The sequence below is a fragment of the Crinia signifera genome, chromosome 4 (assembly GCF_055691185.1).
Source record: "Crinia signifera chromosome 4, ASM5569118v1, whole genome shotgun sequence".
Lineage (NCBI taxonomy): Eukaryota > Metazoa > Chordata > Amphibia > Anura > Myobatrachidae > Crinia > Crinia signifera.
This window is the reverse complement of record NC_139220.1, coordinates 286,010,596-286,024,012: the sequence shown is the minus strand read 5'-3', so window position 1 is coordinate 286,024,012 and position 13,417 is coordinate 286,010,596. Positions and strand designations below refer to the sequence as shown.

The 13,417-nt window shown below is 43.8% G+C and overlaps 1 protein-coding gene across 1 annotated transcript in view; it reads right to left on the bottom strand.

Annotated features, from left to right (window-relative positions):
* Positions 1–3,011: 3,011 nt before the first annotated feature.
* The window catches only part of IKBKB (inhibitor of nuclear factor kappa B kinase subunit beta), a 29,998-nt gene continuing 19,592 nt past the window's right edge, over positions 3,012–13,417 (bottom strand). The window contains exons 15-21 of the mRNA XM_083184886.1: positions 12,789–12,898; positions 11,633–11,682; positions 11,443–11,542; positions 11,107–11,254; positions 8,382–8,470; positions 7,746–7,836; positions 3,012–4,855 (exon numbers count right to left, since the gene is read on the bottom strand). Coding sequence (XP_083041012.1) covers positions 4,787–4,855; positions 7,746–7,836; positions 8,382–8,470; positions 11,107–11,254; positions 11,443–11,542; positions 11,633–11,682; positions 12,789–12,898 — 657 coding nt within the window. The 3' untranslated portion in view covers positions 3,012–4,786. The remainder of the gene's footprint in view (positions 4,856–7,745; positions 7,837–8,381; positions 8,471–11,106; positions 11,255–11,442; positions 11,543–11,632; positions 11,683–12,788; positions 12,899–13,417) is intronic.

Here is a 13,417-nt window from a genome sequence, read left to right as displayed (position 1 = left end):
TAGAGATAAACTGGGTAGTTACAGACAGTCAAAATGGTGGAAGAGCCCTGCTCGCAAACTTACATTGGGAAATAGGGATGGAGACACAAGTATAGAGGTTATCTATTGCATAACAGTCCACCAAATTGCAAAGTTTCTTGGTGGGCTGAATGATACAATGACCCAGCAATGTTAGCCTAGGGTCAGGAGGATGGAAATAAATGAGGAAATTTGTGGTCTGTACAATGGGGATGTAATCGGGTAGGAAATATTTTTGACGGTTATGTGGGTTGTTCTGGAATATGATAAGGTTGCCTAACATTGTTACAAAGTATGTTTCTAAAAGATTGCTTGTTAAGGCCCCCACACATATGGCCACAATGAACTCGATCCCTTGACTCACCATCCCTGCCAATCCACTGGCAGGCAGCCAACAATGATCAGTGATTTCTTGGGGGATCTTGGATATTAAGCATCTTACAACTGGGTAAAGGGGGAGGGGTGGATTTTAGAATATGTTTAATATTTCTGACCCCCTGACTTGGGGTCTGGGTCATTGCCCCAGTACTTCTCTGCCTTTCTCTAAAGCAAGTCATAAAAGCCGTAAAAAAAAGGAAAACCTAGTAAAAATCTGTACAATGAAGAAAAGAGTTAATGTTTAAGCTCCTTTTATAACAAACTGGCACCCGGACTGTGTTACAGCATTATACACCCAGTACTGTCCCACTAGCTGGGTTAAGCGGGACTCTACAAACGACACCACTATTTCTATATAACATGTGGTTCCTTCATTGGAGCTGCAAGCTCACCAAATCCCCACAATTTATTATGGTGAGTACAGAGCTTCTGTGATCTCTCTGCGTTTGATCGGTCTACGTGAAAATCAGCCATCTGAGTAAACCTTAAGTTGACCATACTAGTCCCATTTGGCCACTTTTCACCCAATTCGACAGATCAGGCCAGAAATCGGGTGAAAAGAGGCCAAATCAGATATGTTCGACATCAGATCCGATGCGCATCGGAGTCGGAGGATAAACCTGCTGCATGTCCAACTTTATGGCCCCCTTCCCAGCAGCAGAGAACGGGTACTTATGCGATATATTATGGGGGAAATTTACTAAAGGAAATTTGTAAAAAATAGGTGTATTTGTATCCAGAAATACACTTATTTTTGACATTTACTATCCCGAAAATACGGCAATTCGTATTGATGTGCTATCAATACGAATACGAATTGCGGTATTTTCGGGATAGTAAATGTCAAAAATAAGTGTATTTCTGGATACAAATACACCTATTTTTTACAAATTTCCTTTAGTAAATTTCCCCCCAATATGTCAAAGTACCACGAGATGTATTGAATGTGATCCTGTCGCCTGGTGTAGTTACGGGCGGCTCAAGGAGGGGATCGGCTGGCCACACACTGCTGAGAAAAGCCCCATTAGTGTATGGCCCCCTTTAGGCCAGGGAATTCATACTGCAGGGGCCAGTAAATCCGGGTCAGAAAAGACAGGCGCTGGACTCCAAATTCCTTCAAAAAGAAAGCAACATGTATCCAGTTTGGGAAATGCTTTACATGGCCACCCAAATGACCAATCAGGCTGTAGATTCAGGTCCACTGTATCCGATGACACAGAACCTGTTCTGGCATGCACAGTTAATTTCTCAAACCATCAGAGCATCGATTCAGTGTAGTCTTCATTCAGTTCCTTCACTCCAGTATAGGCTAAAATGACAGCCCCTGCAATAAAAAGGTGCCAACACAGCGGGAATCAGACCATTTATAAAAATGAGGCATTGCCCGACCGACAGGAATCTTCTATCTGTGACTGTATTCATCAGGCTTAATTTCCTGTCTCCACCAAACTCTTCTGATTGACCGGTCCAGACGCGACCTTGATAGGCCAGCCATACATTTGTTACTGCTCTCACATTTGGATACTGGTCGTACTTGTAGGATTTGTACAGCAGAGACACAGGATAATATAATAATAAGATGGAAGTTTTATTGATGATGGGATATTGCCTGCTATAACCAATCAGATTCCACTTCTAATTTATTTAGCACCTTCTAGAAGATAATAGATAGAATCTGATTGGTTGCTATGGGCAACATCCCATCTTAGTAAATTTACCCCGAAGAGTCTAATGCAGCGGTGGTTTTCACAAGGTATTTGGGGCTTTGCTGCGCACAGAATGCAGGTCACAGTCCCCTGACTTGGTTTCTATAGTGTGGGGCCAGTGAACTCAGGAGTAACTGATGGCAGATAACGAGACGAGTCGCCATGGGATATATTGAAGCATACTTAGAAATGGGTTTGAATCAGGGGGGAAATGTGGTATCAGGGAGAATCAGGTCAGCCAAGAGCCAAAGTCACAACAAGGAGATCGATAGCAGTACAAGGCGAGCAGGACAGGTGAATCATCAGGTTCCGGATCAGAGCACAGAATAAAGAAATGTACACAAGGTGCAAATGTGGCTATCGATTTTGAATATATAGTAAAAATAACAAGTATATTTAGTAAAAATAACGGCGTGTTCAGATGCATGCGATTCCGATGCTGGGTTGGTATCCTATTTCTACTATATCATAACAGGGTCCATGATGCATAATGCAGCATGGCCCTGCTCCCCCCACTCCACCGTCATTAGTCACCCACCAGCCGATGCCAGAACCCCGCCTGGGCCACAGCTACACATGTACACACCATTATAGTAAAAGACCAGATGCTGGAGTACAGCATATGAGCCTTATGCTTTGGTACGTCGACAGTGTCCAGATACTATTTATAAGGTGAGGAGATTAAAATTTAGCACCAAACGTCATATTGGAGTTTAAAGCAGAGCTGTGCAAGCACCTCTATGGGAGCCACAAACTTCAGCAACTACAACTGGCCGGGAGAGAGAGAAGGTGCCAGCAGTTCCCGGAGCAGCTGATAGAGAGATTGCTGCCAGGGAGAGGGATCTGCCCGCAACAAGAGCAGCGCACACTGGTATGGTTAGCTGCTAAATACTACAAAGAAAGACATAATCAATAATAAAATATTTATTACTCTTAGTACATAAAATGTTTCTCTTTACTTACCATGCAAAAAAAAAAAAACTTATAGGGCTTCTGAAAAACCAGCTGCACTTAAGAAAGGTTCCTAATAAGAGACCTGATGTGTTGGCTTTAGCGTAATAAAAATATTTATTTCAAGTTAACCAAGTATCACTGTTTTCTTTGAACAGTATATAGTATTTTGCATCTGGCACCAACATGGATTGCTTGCATAAATAATAGCTCTGCACAATAAACATCACTCCGGGACGGTTTATAACAGTTTGCCCTGAAGACGGGGTATATCCCCTGAAACACTGTAGACCAGTAAAACGGGATACGGTCGGTTGGTCGACCTAAAGATGGTCAACAGTCATTAGGTCAACACCACTAGGTCGACATACTGCAAGGTCGACCTGGGACAAGGTCATTAGGTCGACACAAGCATTAGGTCGATAGTCAAAAGGTCGACGTGGGGTTTTTCACTGTTTTTTGAGCCAACAGGCGGTATTTCATGCCCTACCATCCACTAGGGTGTGGTGAGAGAATAAAAGAGTGTGCCGAGCACAGCGAGTGGACGCGGTGCACATAATTCTGTGTCAATATCGACTTTGTCGACATTCGGGTAAAAAAAAAAAACCAGTGAAAAACCTCATGTCGACCTTTTGATTGTCGACTTAGACCATGTTGACCTAATGCTTGTGTGGACCTAATGACTTTGTCCGATGTCGACCTAGACCCATGTCGACCTTGCAATATGTCAACCTAATGGAGTCAACCTAATGACTGTCAACCATCATCAGGTCGACCAACCAATCCATACCCAGTAAAACAGTTTGTTTTTTTCCATAAGACAGTCCGTTAGTGGCATTTTATTGTGCAGCTTTAAAAAAAAAAAGGATAAAGGAACATCCTACTGCAAACATATATTTGCACCGCGTTGAGGTTTTATACTGGTGCTTTTGCACAAAAAGACCAAAGCACAAAAAAAATTCCAGTGCAGAAAAACACATTTAAAAAATATATATATATTTTGCAATGAAACGAATGCAGTGGCTTACAGTTGTGAGTCCCCGGTGTGCAGTCAATTGTACATATACGCAGATTGCTTATTTTAAAACTAGTAAGCCTGCTCAAAGCAAAAGCTTTGAAAGCTAGTCTGCTACCTTCTGTGTTTTTGCATGTGTGAGAAAGAGATGTATTACTCTCTGCCAGCAGATGGCAGTGTTTCAGAGACTCACAGACACTAGATATGATCTGTATATGATCTCTTATTTTAAAATATTTGTGATGTGCAGTACCAGAAACTGCCTGCAGATGTCACTGTACATTTCTACAATCAATATTAAAACAACAGATGACTGAACATCTGCATACACAATAAAATCATCATTTTCACAGGAGATTCCGAGACAGTGAAAAAACTTACAGACAGTTCACCAGTATGTCATAGAGGATTCATCATCTCTACATATAGGGGCAAATTGAATAAGCCTGTGAAGTGATAAAGTATAAAGTGATAACGAACAGCCAATCGGCTTATAAGTTACAGGCTGGATGTGAAAAATGACAGTTAGGAGCTGGTTGGCTGCTGCGTTATCACTTTCCACTTTATCACTTCTCCGGGATTAATATATATGTCCCATAGTAAGACAGTAGGGAAGTCTTGCTGTTTGGCCAAGTCAGATGAAGGTTATCAAGCCCTACACACAGAGAGGGATAAAAAGGCACATATTGTTGTAACTGTCCATCGCTGCAGGTCAGCTTCACGTTGCTGTGATCCGACAGCCTGCTAATTCGTCTTCTTGGGGAGGAAGCCAGGACCAATCAAATGTCTGTAAAGATCAGAAGCAGAGAGAGAGATGATGGTAACATTGATACTACATTCATATTTCATGTCAGGCTTTCTCATAGAAACAGCTGAGATGAGGTGAAGGATATTCCAGGGCAGGCATTCACAATCATGCTCTGTAAGAAGGTAAGGAAGGGAATGCTGTATATCTGCCCAACAAGATGAATATATGTGTTTGAATTCTTCCCAGGACTTCAGGATAATGGGCCTGATGATTCAGACCTGATCATTAATCTGCAAAGATGCAGATGACCGCGAGTAGACAGCCGCCACCCAGACAGAAAGACAATGCGCCTGTGTAAATTATGAACGGATCGCTGACTGCTATTTACTCGCAAATCCATACGACATTCCCAAACCATCAAAAGGATTCTGCAGTCTGTGCGAGTGGCTATGACCCGAGAAAGGCTGAACGAGCCGCTAACCGCACAAACCCTCCCATAAACTGATTGGGCGTGCTGCATTTTTTTCAGACACTCCCAGAAAACGTCAGGTTTCCACCCACGAACGCCGGCTTCCGGTGAGTTAGATTGTGAGGGGGATAGTGTTTGGATGCGTATGCATTCTCTCTCGCTAATTGGCTTTGCACATGTGCGATGTATATGGTACGTGTGCTCAGTCATTTCATATGACTCTCTGGATTTGTGAATTCTCTAAAAGTGCAATGAACTAGGAATCAGGCCCAATATTTGGAAGTAGAGTCTTACCATACTTATCATTCAGTAGCATCTATAATGTCTATGATCAAGAAACAGAAACTATCCCTCTAGCAGCAATAGATTTGCGAGCAGACTTTATCACAATGTTAAACTATAGGGCCTTATTCAGAGTTGATCGCAGATCCAGCAATTATGGAATGAATGCGTATGCGGTATGCAGCGGAAGCAGTTATTGTTGTGCCTAGGGGCGCTCTCACCCCAAATCCGCCCCTGGTGGTAACCGGACGAGTTCTGGGTGTGGTTAAAGAAACACAGTCACGCCCGGGTGTTTTAAGGGAGGATTTGTGATGCCAGCATTGGTCTCGATCAGCCTGTCTGAGTTGTGGAAGGGTCAGGCTTACTTATATTTGCATGGCTGGAAAAATCATTCCTTTGTCCGCGAGTTGGATTTGCGAGTGGATTGTGAATAGCGATCCATTCGTAATTCACTAGAAAATTTACACAGGGCAGGTTTTCTGTGTGGGTGGTGGCCATGTACTCAGAGTCATCTGCAACTTCGCGGATCGGCAATCAGGTCTGAATCAGGCCCATAGTCTGGATTTTACCAATTTGTCCGAACAATAGTTTTTGTCCATTTTCTAGTGTTACTATTCATTACCAGATGTTCATTCTAATGGGGCGTACACATGGGTCGATACAGACGGCCAATCCCGTCACAGCGCATCGGGTTTGAATCTAGATTGAAGGCAGTTAACACTGTTCGATTCGATTTTGCTTCTAGAATTGAAAAGGTGTCCAAAGCGAACCATGTGTACGCCCCATTACCAGCAAGATTGGATAATTGTATAGTGTATGCCCAGCTATAGTACACCTAGAGGAGCCACCAGGAAATAGAATCAGTTACAGTGTAAACCAGGGGTTCCCAAACTTTTTTGAATCACAGCCCCATTTAGTATCGGATTATTATCCATGCCACCCCTAGGCCAAAGGTTTCTTATTGAGAAATTAAAAAAAATATATTATTATTGAAATAAATTGTGTTTATAGGTCATCAATTAAGAAGTGAGGGACAAGATTTGCTTCTGTTGGCCCACATATTGTAGTTTATGATTTGCAGCAACAAATACAGGTTTGGACCATTACACAGACCATAATTAATTTTAATTGGACTTGGAACACCAACTGGAGGGTCCTAAAGCGCCCCAGGGTTTGGGAACCACTGGTGTAAAGAAAGATTGGTGACCATAGGGAAAGAAGGGATTTGAGACACTGGATAAAGACAACATTAGTAAAAGAAGGTTTGGTGTCAGTGGGATTAAGGAAGGATGAGTGAAGGTGGGTAAAGGAAGGATGAATGACACTGGGCAAAGGAAGTATAAGTGATTGACGGTACATGAAGGATTGTAACAGTGATTAAATGGTGGTGAGATTTAGTCACTAGGTCTACAAGCATTAGGTTGACAGGCATGAAGGTCGACAGATTCAATTGGTCGACACAAGTATTAGGTCGACATGGGGTTTTTCCCTTTTTTTTTTTTTTTGAGCAGGCAGTATTTCTTACCCTACCATCCACTAGGGCAGTGATGGCTAACCTTGACATTCCAGCTGTTGTTGAACTACACATCCCAGAAGGCTCTGCTACAGTTTTGGTATTTGGTCATGCCAAAACTAATGCGGGGCATGCTGGGATGTGTAGTTCAACAACAGCTGGAGTGTCAAGGTTAGTCATCACTTCACTAGGGTGTGGTGGAAGAATGAAATAGTGTACCCGAAGCATGGCGAGCACAGTGAGCCATGCGCCGGGACACGGTGCACTTTTTTAGTGTCCATATCAACGGTGTTGACCTTTCGGGTAAAAAAAAAACACACGTCAACATTTTGACTGTCAACCTTCCCCATGTGTACCTAATGCTTGCGTCAACCTAATGATCCTGCCGACCTAACCCCATGTCGACCTTCAGTCATGTTGGCCTTCATGCATGTTGACCTAGTGGTGTCGACATAGTTGCTGTCTATCCAATGATCCATACCCATGGTGGAAATAAGCAGAGGCAGGTGAGTGAGCAGAGAAGAGACCAGAAGGGACCTTGTCCCAGTAAATAAGAACACATGCTGTTATCTAGTGGTACATATCAGGGAGAGTGAGATTTTAGAATAAGGGGGAGACTTTAGTGCTAGTAAACTGCCTGAAATATGGGCACATGTAAAACTCACCATGAGACTGGTAACTTGCTCTGACATTAAACTCTTCATAGAAGACTCCAGTTGTCCACACAGACTCCGAGATTCAGACAGTAGGTCCTCACTAAAAGACAGATACAGATACGTTGGAACTTTTCTCTGCATACAAACTGTTGGAGAACTAGAAGTCTCAGCACTCCTACTAGAAAGTGGAGATGTAGGGGCTGTAGGGGCTGTAGGGGCTGTAGGTGATTCAGATTCTCTCTGTTGTGTGTTATACAGTGACCTCTTCCGTCCATGCCAACTGTCCATAGCTGACCAGTTCTTTTCAGTGACTACTTATTAATATACTTTTACTGCAGCTCATTCAGTTCCTTTAATTGTAGATTTATAAAGGTGTTAAAATAGTTTGGTGTTGAATAAATTTTAAATCCGTAGAAAAGTCCCACAACCATTCAGAAATTGCAATCCTAATAATATATTTCCATGAGATGACACTGTGCACTGTAACAGAACCCAAATACCTTGAAACCGGATTTTAAATTCAGGAAACCCAGTGAAACCTGCTTACACAATGTATGCTTCCCTTCGTTATATAAAACATGATCTTTCCTCCCTATTAGAACATTGAATTCTCGGTCACGGACACTGGACAGCAGCAATACCTACCTCTTACTGGTAAACTCCTGGTGCAGACTTTCTGGCAGGGCAGGGGGCTGTGGGAGCAGCGGAGCACTTACGGGACCACGTACTTTACTCTGAGCAAAATAAAAGACAGGAAAACGTTACTATAAAAGGTCATGTCACTGCTTGCTAGTGCAAAAGTACCCAAAATGTGACAGGAATTGAGATATAAGGTGTACAGTAGTGCAGAGCTGTTCACTACCCACTGCAAGCCATTTACATGCCATTTACAAGCCAGTAGCAGACATAGTCTCCATAAGGCTTTGTACCGTGTACTTTAATGGCAGGAAGTCTGGTGTGTGTGTGTGTATATGACACAATCCTGACAGACTGCTCAAACATTTCCAGTCAGTGGGCCTGATTCAGACGCGGTCACAACTTCAATGGTGTTGCAGGTCCACAGGCCATATGTCGACACGTGGAAAAGGTCGACATATCTTAGGTCGACCTAGTCAAAAAGTTGACACATACAATAAGTCAACATGGGAAAGGTCGACATGAAAAAGGTCAACAAGTGGGCATAGAGTGGGACTATAACAGTGTGCCGAGCATAGTGATTCAACGTGCCCAAAGCATGGAGAGCGAATAGAGCCATGTTGGTGTAAATCGACACACAAAAACCATGTTGACCTATTGCTTATGTCGACCTTTCGACCCTGTAATGTCAACATAAGCCATGTCCTGACCTTCTTATAGCCGACCCTATGACCCATACCTATCAGTAGACGATCGGTAGTAGACGAGCGGCGTACGCACCAAGGTACCTTTGCAATAACCCTTGCAGGGCCTGATTCAGACCTGAACGCTGATCTGTAAAGTTGCGGATAATGGAGAGTACATAGCCGCCACCCAGACAGAAAGAAAACCCGTCCTGTGCAAATCAGATCGCAGAACGCTATCCACTCGCAAATCCATACGCAATTCACTAACCATTAAAAGATTTTTCTGGTCTGTGCAAATGTAAGTGTGACTGTAGCGGTCAGCTGTGACAGACAGCACGGACGTCACAGACCCTCCCATAAAATGCTTGGGCACATCTGCATTGTTTTGGACGCTCCCTGAAAACAGCCGGTCACCACCCCCCAAACGCCCGCTTCCTGTCAGTCAACCTCCGGCCACATTGCGATTCATACAATGTGGTGATACATTCCCTGAAAACTCAGCTCTTCAGGCAGCCTATCATATTCAGGAACACCCACACAACCTCCAGTAGCATTCTTCAGATCCAATTGCATCCCATCAGGAGTGTCTTGTATTCTGGTGGGACTGCCATGCTATGGAATCCTATCCTTATGTATCCCTCCTATTATCCCTTTAGATTGTAAGCTTGCGAGCAGGGCCCTCCTACCTCTATGTCGGTTTGTTTCTACCCAGTTTGTTTAATCACTGTTATTTCCAATTGTAAAGCGCAACGGAATCTGCTGCGCTATATAAGAAACTGTAAATAAATAAATAAATAATGCACAATTACTGTTACTATTCACATTCACACACGCGTGCGATGATCGATATGTATGCGTAATCATTCAATAAATCGCTGAATCTGCGATTTCACAGTCCAGCGATCAACTCTGAATCAGGCCCACAGTTAGAAATCAGTCCCAGAGTGATGGACAGGAAGAGGCAATATGGTGGAAGGTAACAGGGAGTGTCTGCCAGGACCATAGTTAGGGTGTTCTCAGCACATTGCTCTGATCACATAAAACATGGTGCCAGCATCGCAGCGATTCTCTGCAGCCATGGGGTGTGTTCCCTCATTGGTGAGTTGCCATGCATGTTGCAATGGCTTCGCTGGGCGTCTCTGTATACTTGTGGATGGCTGCTACACTTGCGAGGCCTCGCGGTTCTGTCACTGAAAAGGATCGATGCTGTGAAAAGACACAGCATCTGAATCAGGACCAGTTTGCATAAAAGGACTTCCCATTTTTAGACCACTAAACCTAAAATGCAATCTGCTTGGCTTGTTCCATCTTAGGCTGTACATAGGAGACTAACGGTTTCTATGCAGATCAGACTGTGACCCCAGCATAATGTTACTTCAAGCATACAATGGAGGTTATTCTGGTTCACTTGCAAAGGCAAATTCCTTCACAAATGGACAAAACCATGTGCACTGCAGGTGGGGCAGATGTAACATGTGCACAGAGAATTAGATTTGGGTGGGGTTTTACTTCAAATAGAGATCTATATTGCAGAGTAAAAATAAAGCAGCCAGTATTTTCCCTGCACAGAAACTGAATAACTCACCCAAATGTAACTCTCTCTGCACAAGCTACATCTGCAGTGAACATGGGATTTGTCCATTTGCAAAGGAATTTGCCTTTACGAGTGAACCAGAATAAGGGCCAATGAACCAACGATTGTGAATACACTGTAATAACTCTCCTGATGGAACGTCTACATGTACAACTGAACGCTACACTCTGGGGCAGATTTATTAAGCTCGGTGATGTGATAAAGTGTCTGGTTTTTATCACCGACCAATCAGCTCCTACCTGTCATTTTTCAAACCAAGCCTGTAACTTCAGAGTTAGGAGCTGATTGGCCGGTGATAAAAACCCAGACACTGTATCACTTCACACGCTTAATAAATCTACCCCTCTGTATTTTAAAGCTGGATTCCTATACAGTACAGTACATATAAAGAGACAAGTCTATAAATTGCAGATGTGATTAGGCTTCCACATGAATGGTGGGATGTGCCCCTTACACAAGCAATCCTCAGCAGGTCCCACAGCTCCTGTTGTCTCTTCTCTTGTCTCTTCACCACCATTTTCTCATCTTCTCTCATCAGACTCATGACTTCCTTCACCCGCGGGGCAAGCTCCAGGGCTTTCCTCTTGCACAGGACTGTTTTGCTGTAGAACAGCAGAAATGGATACATTGTTAAAGGATGATCATACACGTTCTAATGCTGGTTTCAGTGGGTAACATATGTCGCTTTCCATACTGTGAAGAGCACAATTGAAGTGAAGTGCCGCACAGTACAATACAGAATGATGGCGCAGGGAACACAATGAGGAAGGTGGGACTGTGCTGTACGTACCTGAGCTGGTCATATATCAAAGCCACTCTCTTCTCAAAGCTCTGGATCGCCTGAAGCAGGAGTCGCACCATCTCATGGCTGTCCCCTCCAGTCCTCTGATCTGCAGAGAGGAACGTAATGATGGGATGGGCCATGCAATTTCCGGAGTACAGAGAAGTATTAACAAGGTGCTATGGAGAGCTGTGTGTACCTCTTGGTCGTTCTCGTAGTCTGCGATACAGATCCTTCGCCTGCTCCTCTCTGTTAATAAACCCAATAACACACATTTTACATGATAGATATATATATATATATATATGAGAGATATATAACAAGCAACTGGGCAATGCCATCCAACTATCTCCAGTTTGGAACAATGTAAGTGCTATAGTACACTCTACAGAACGAGTGTTTACCAATAAGGGACAGATGCCTAGGGTAATTAGGCTGACAGGTTCAAAAAGGTCAGCATGACAATGGTCTACAAAAGTTTTTTTGGCATATTCTTCCAATTTTTCATACTTTACCATCCACATGGTCTATGATTGGGAACGGTACCTTGCCAGAAGCATGGTGGGATAACGCGGTACACTAATTGGGGTAATGTGCTCAACGTAAAAAAAAATGCATGTCAAATGTTTGTATGTCAACTTTTTCCATTGTGTCGACTGTCGATTTCACATGTTGACCATTTGGGGTCAATCTTTTCAACATCATCCTTTTGAACCACAATTTTAATGCCCATACAGCATTTAAAGCATTGGCCCCATAAAGTATTAGTAATACAACATATTTCCCTTGTGTACAGATGGAGCCGCCACAATCTACAAAACCAGAGCGACCTGTGTCGCACCCTCATGCGTCCCTTGCCGCGAATGGGGCACGCGAGCGTCTCACAGGCACCCCAGTGAATGGCGCACCGAGAGCAGTAGAGATAAAGACAGCTCGGTCTGTATGTAATGTCAACGCTCTCACATCACCTCTCATGCCATAGAAGCTATGCACCTCATGACAGGATAATGGGCATATGGTAATGGGGTAGATACACTGGTGTATGTATAATGGGCACAGTCTGTGTAGTGCACACTGGCCCCTGGGGGCCCACACCACATAGTCTGCACTCATTTTTTCAATACTTACCCTCTGTAGTCCCGCTTCAGCAGCAGCAAAGCTTCAGAAATCACCAGGAAAATGGCATGGAGGCGCATGCACAGTACAGTCCCCTAGTGACCCAAGTGCCCAGAGTCTACAGCACTGCTGCCTAGAGAGGCCGGGGCCCAGTCGGAGTCTGGACATGGGCCTCTTCCTCACTAGAAGCACCACTGTGTATATCATTAATAAACGGACATACAAAGCTGATCACTTACATGTCATCCAGAGTTCCCCGATGTCTCCGGCCCAGTGGGTTCCTCTGCAAGTCTACACTGTCTGTTTGTAAGGCCATCATCTTCTCCACTAAGAGCTGCACCTCCTGCTCCTGCACATGGTTATTATAGAGACATACACATGGAGTAATAATAAGATTTTAGCAGGAAGCACTGAATAGGTTTTCTGGCTGTTGTAGCCTAAAGGTGTCTAAACACTACTGTGAGAAGACACAGCAGTGTGTGGCCATCCGATCCCCTTGAGCCAGCCGGGACCTTCAACGGGAGGCAAGATCGCATGCGGTCCTTCTGCATGTGATGTATCGCATGAGAAACCATTCCCCGGCGCCAGGAGGGGGTACAGAGTTGGAGGTCGGACGTGCAGATAGGTCTGACCTCCGACTCCAATCCAACCCGCATGGGACCTCGCATCAAATGGGATTCAAATACAATACATGCAGTTTGGGCCTATTTCACCAGATTTCATATGACATAAGAGTATGCAGGCCTTTAGATTATACCAGAATTCACTAAAATTTGGTCTGAAAAACTTTTAGCCCAGAAAGCCATCTGCTATAAAGGTTTCCTGTTTTGGTCAGTCTTGGAGAGACGCCCATTCATTAACTATGAAG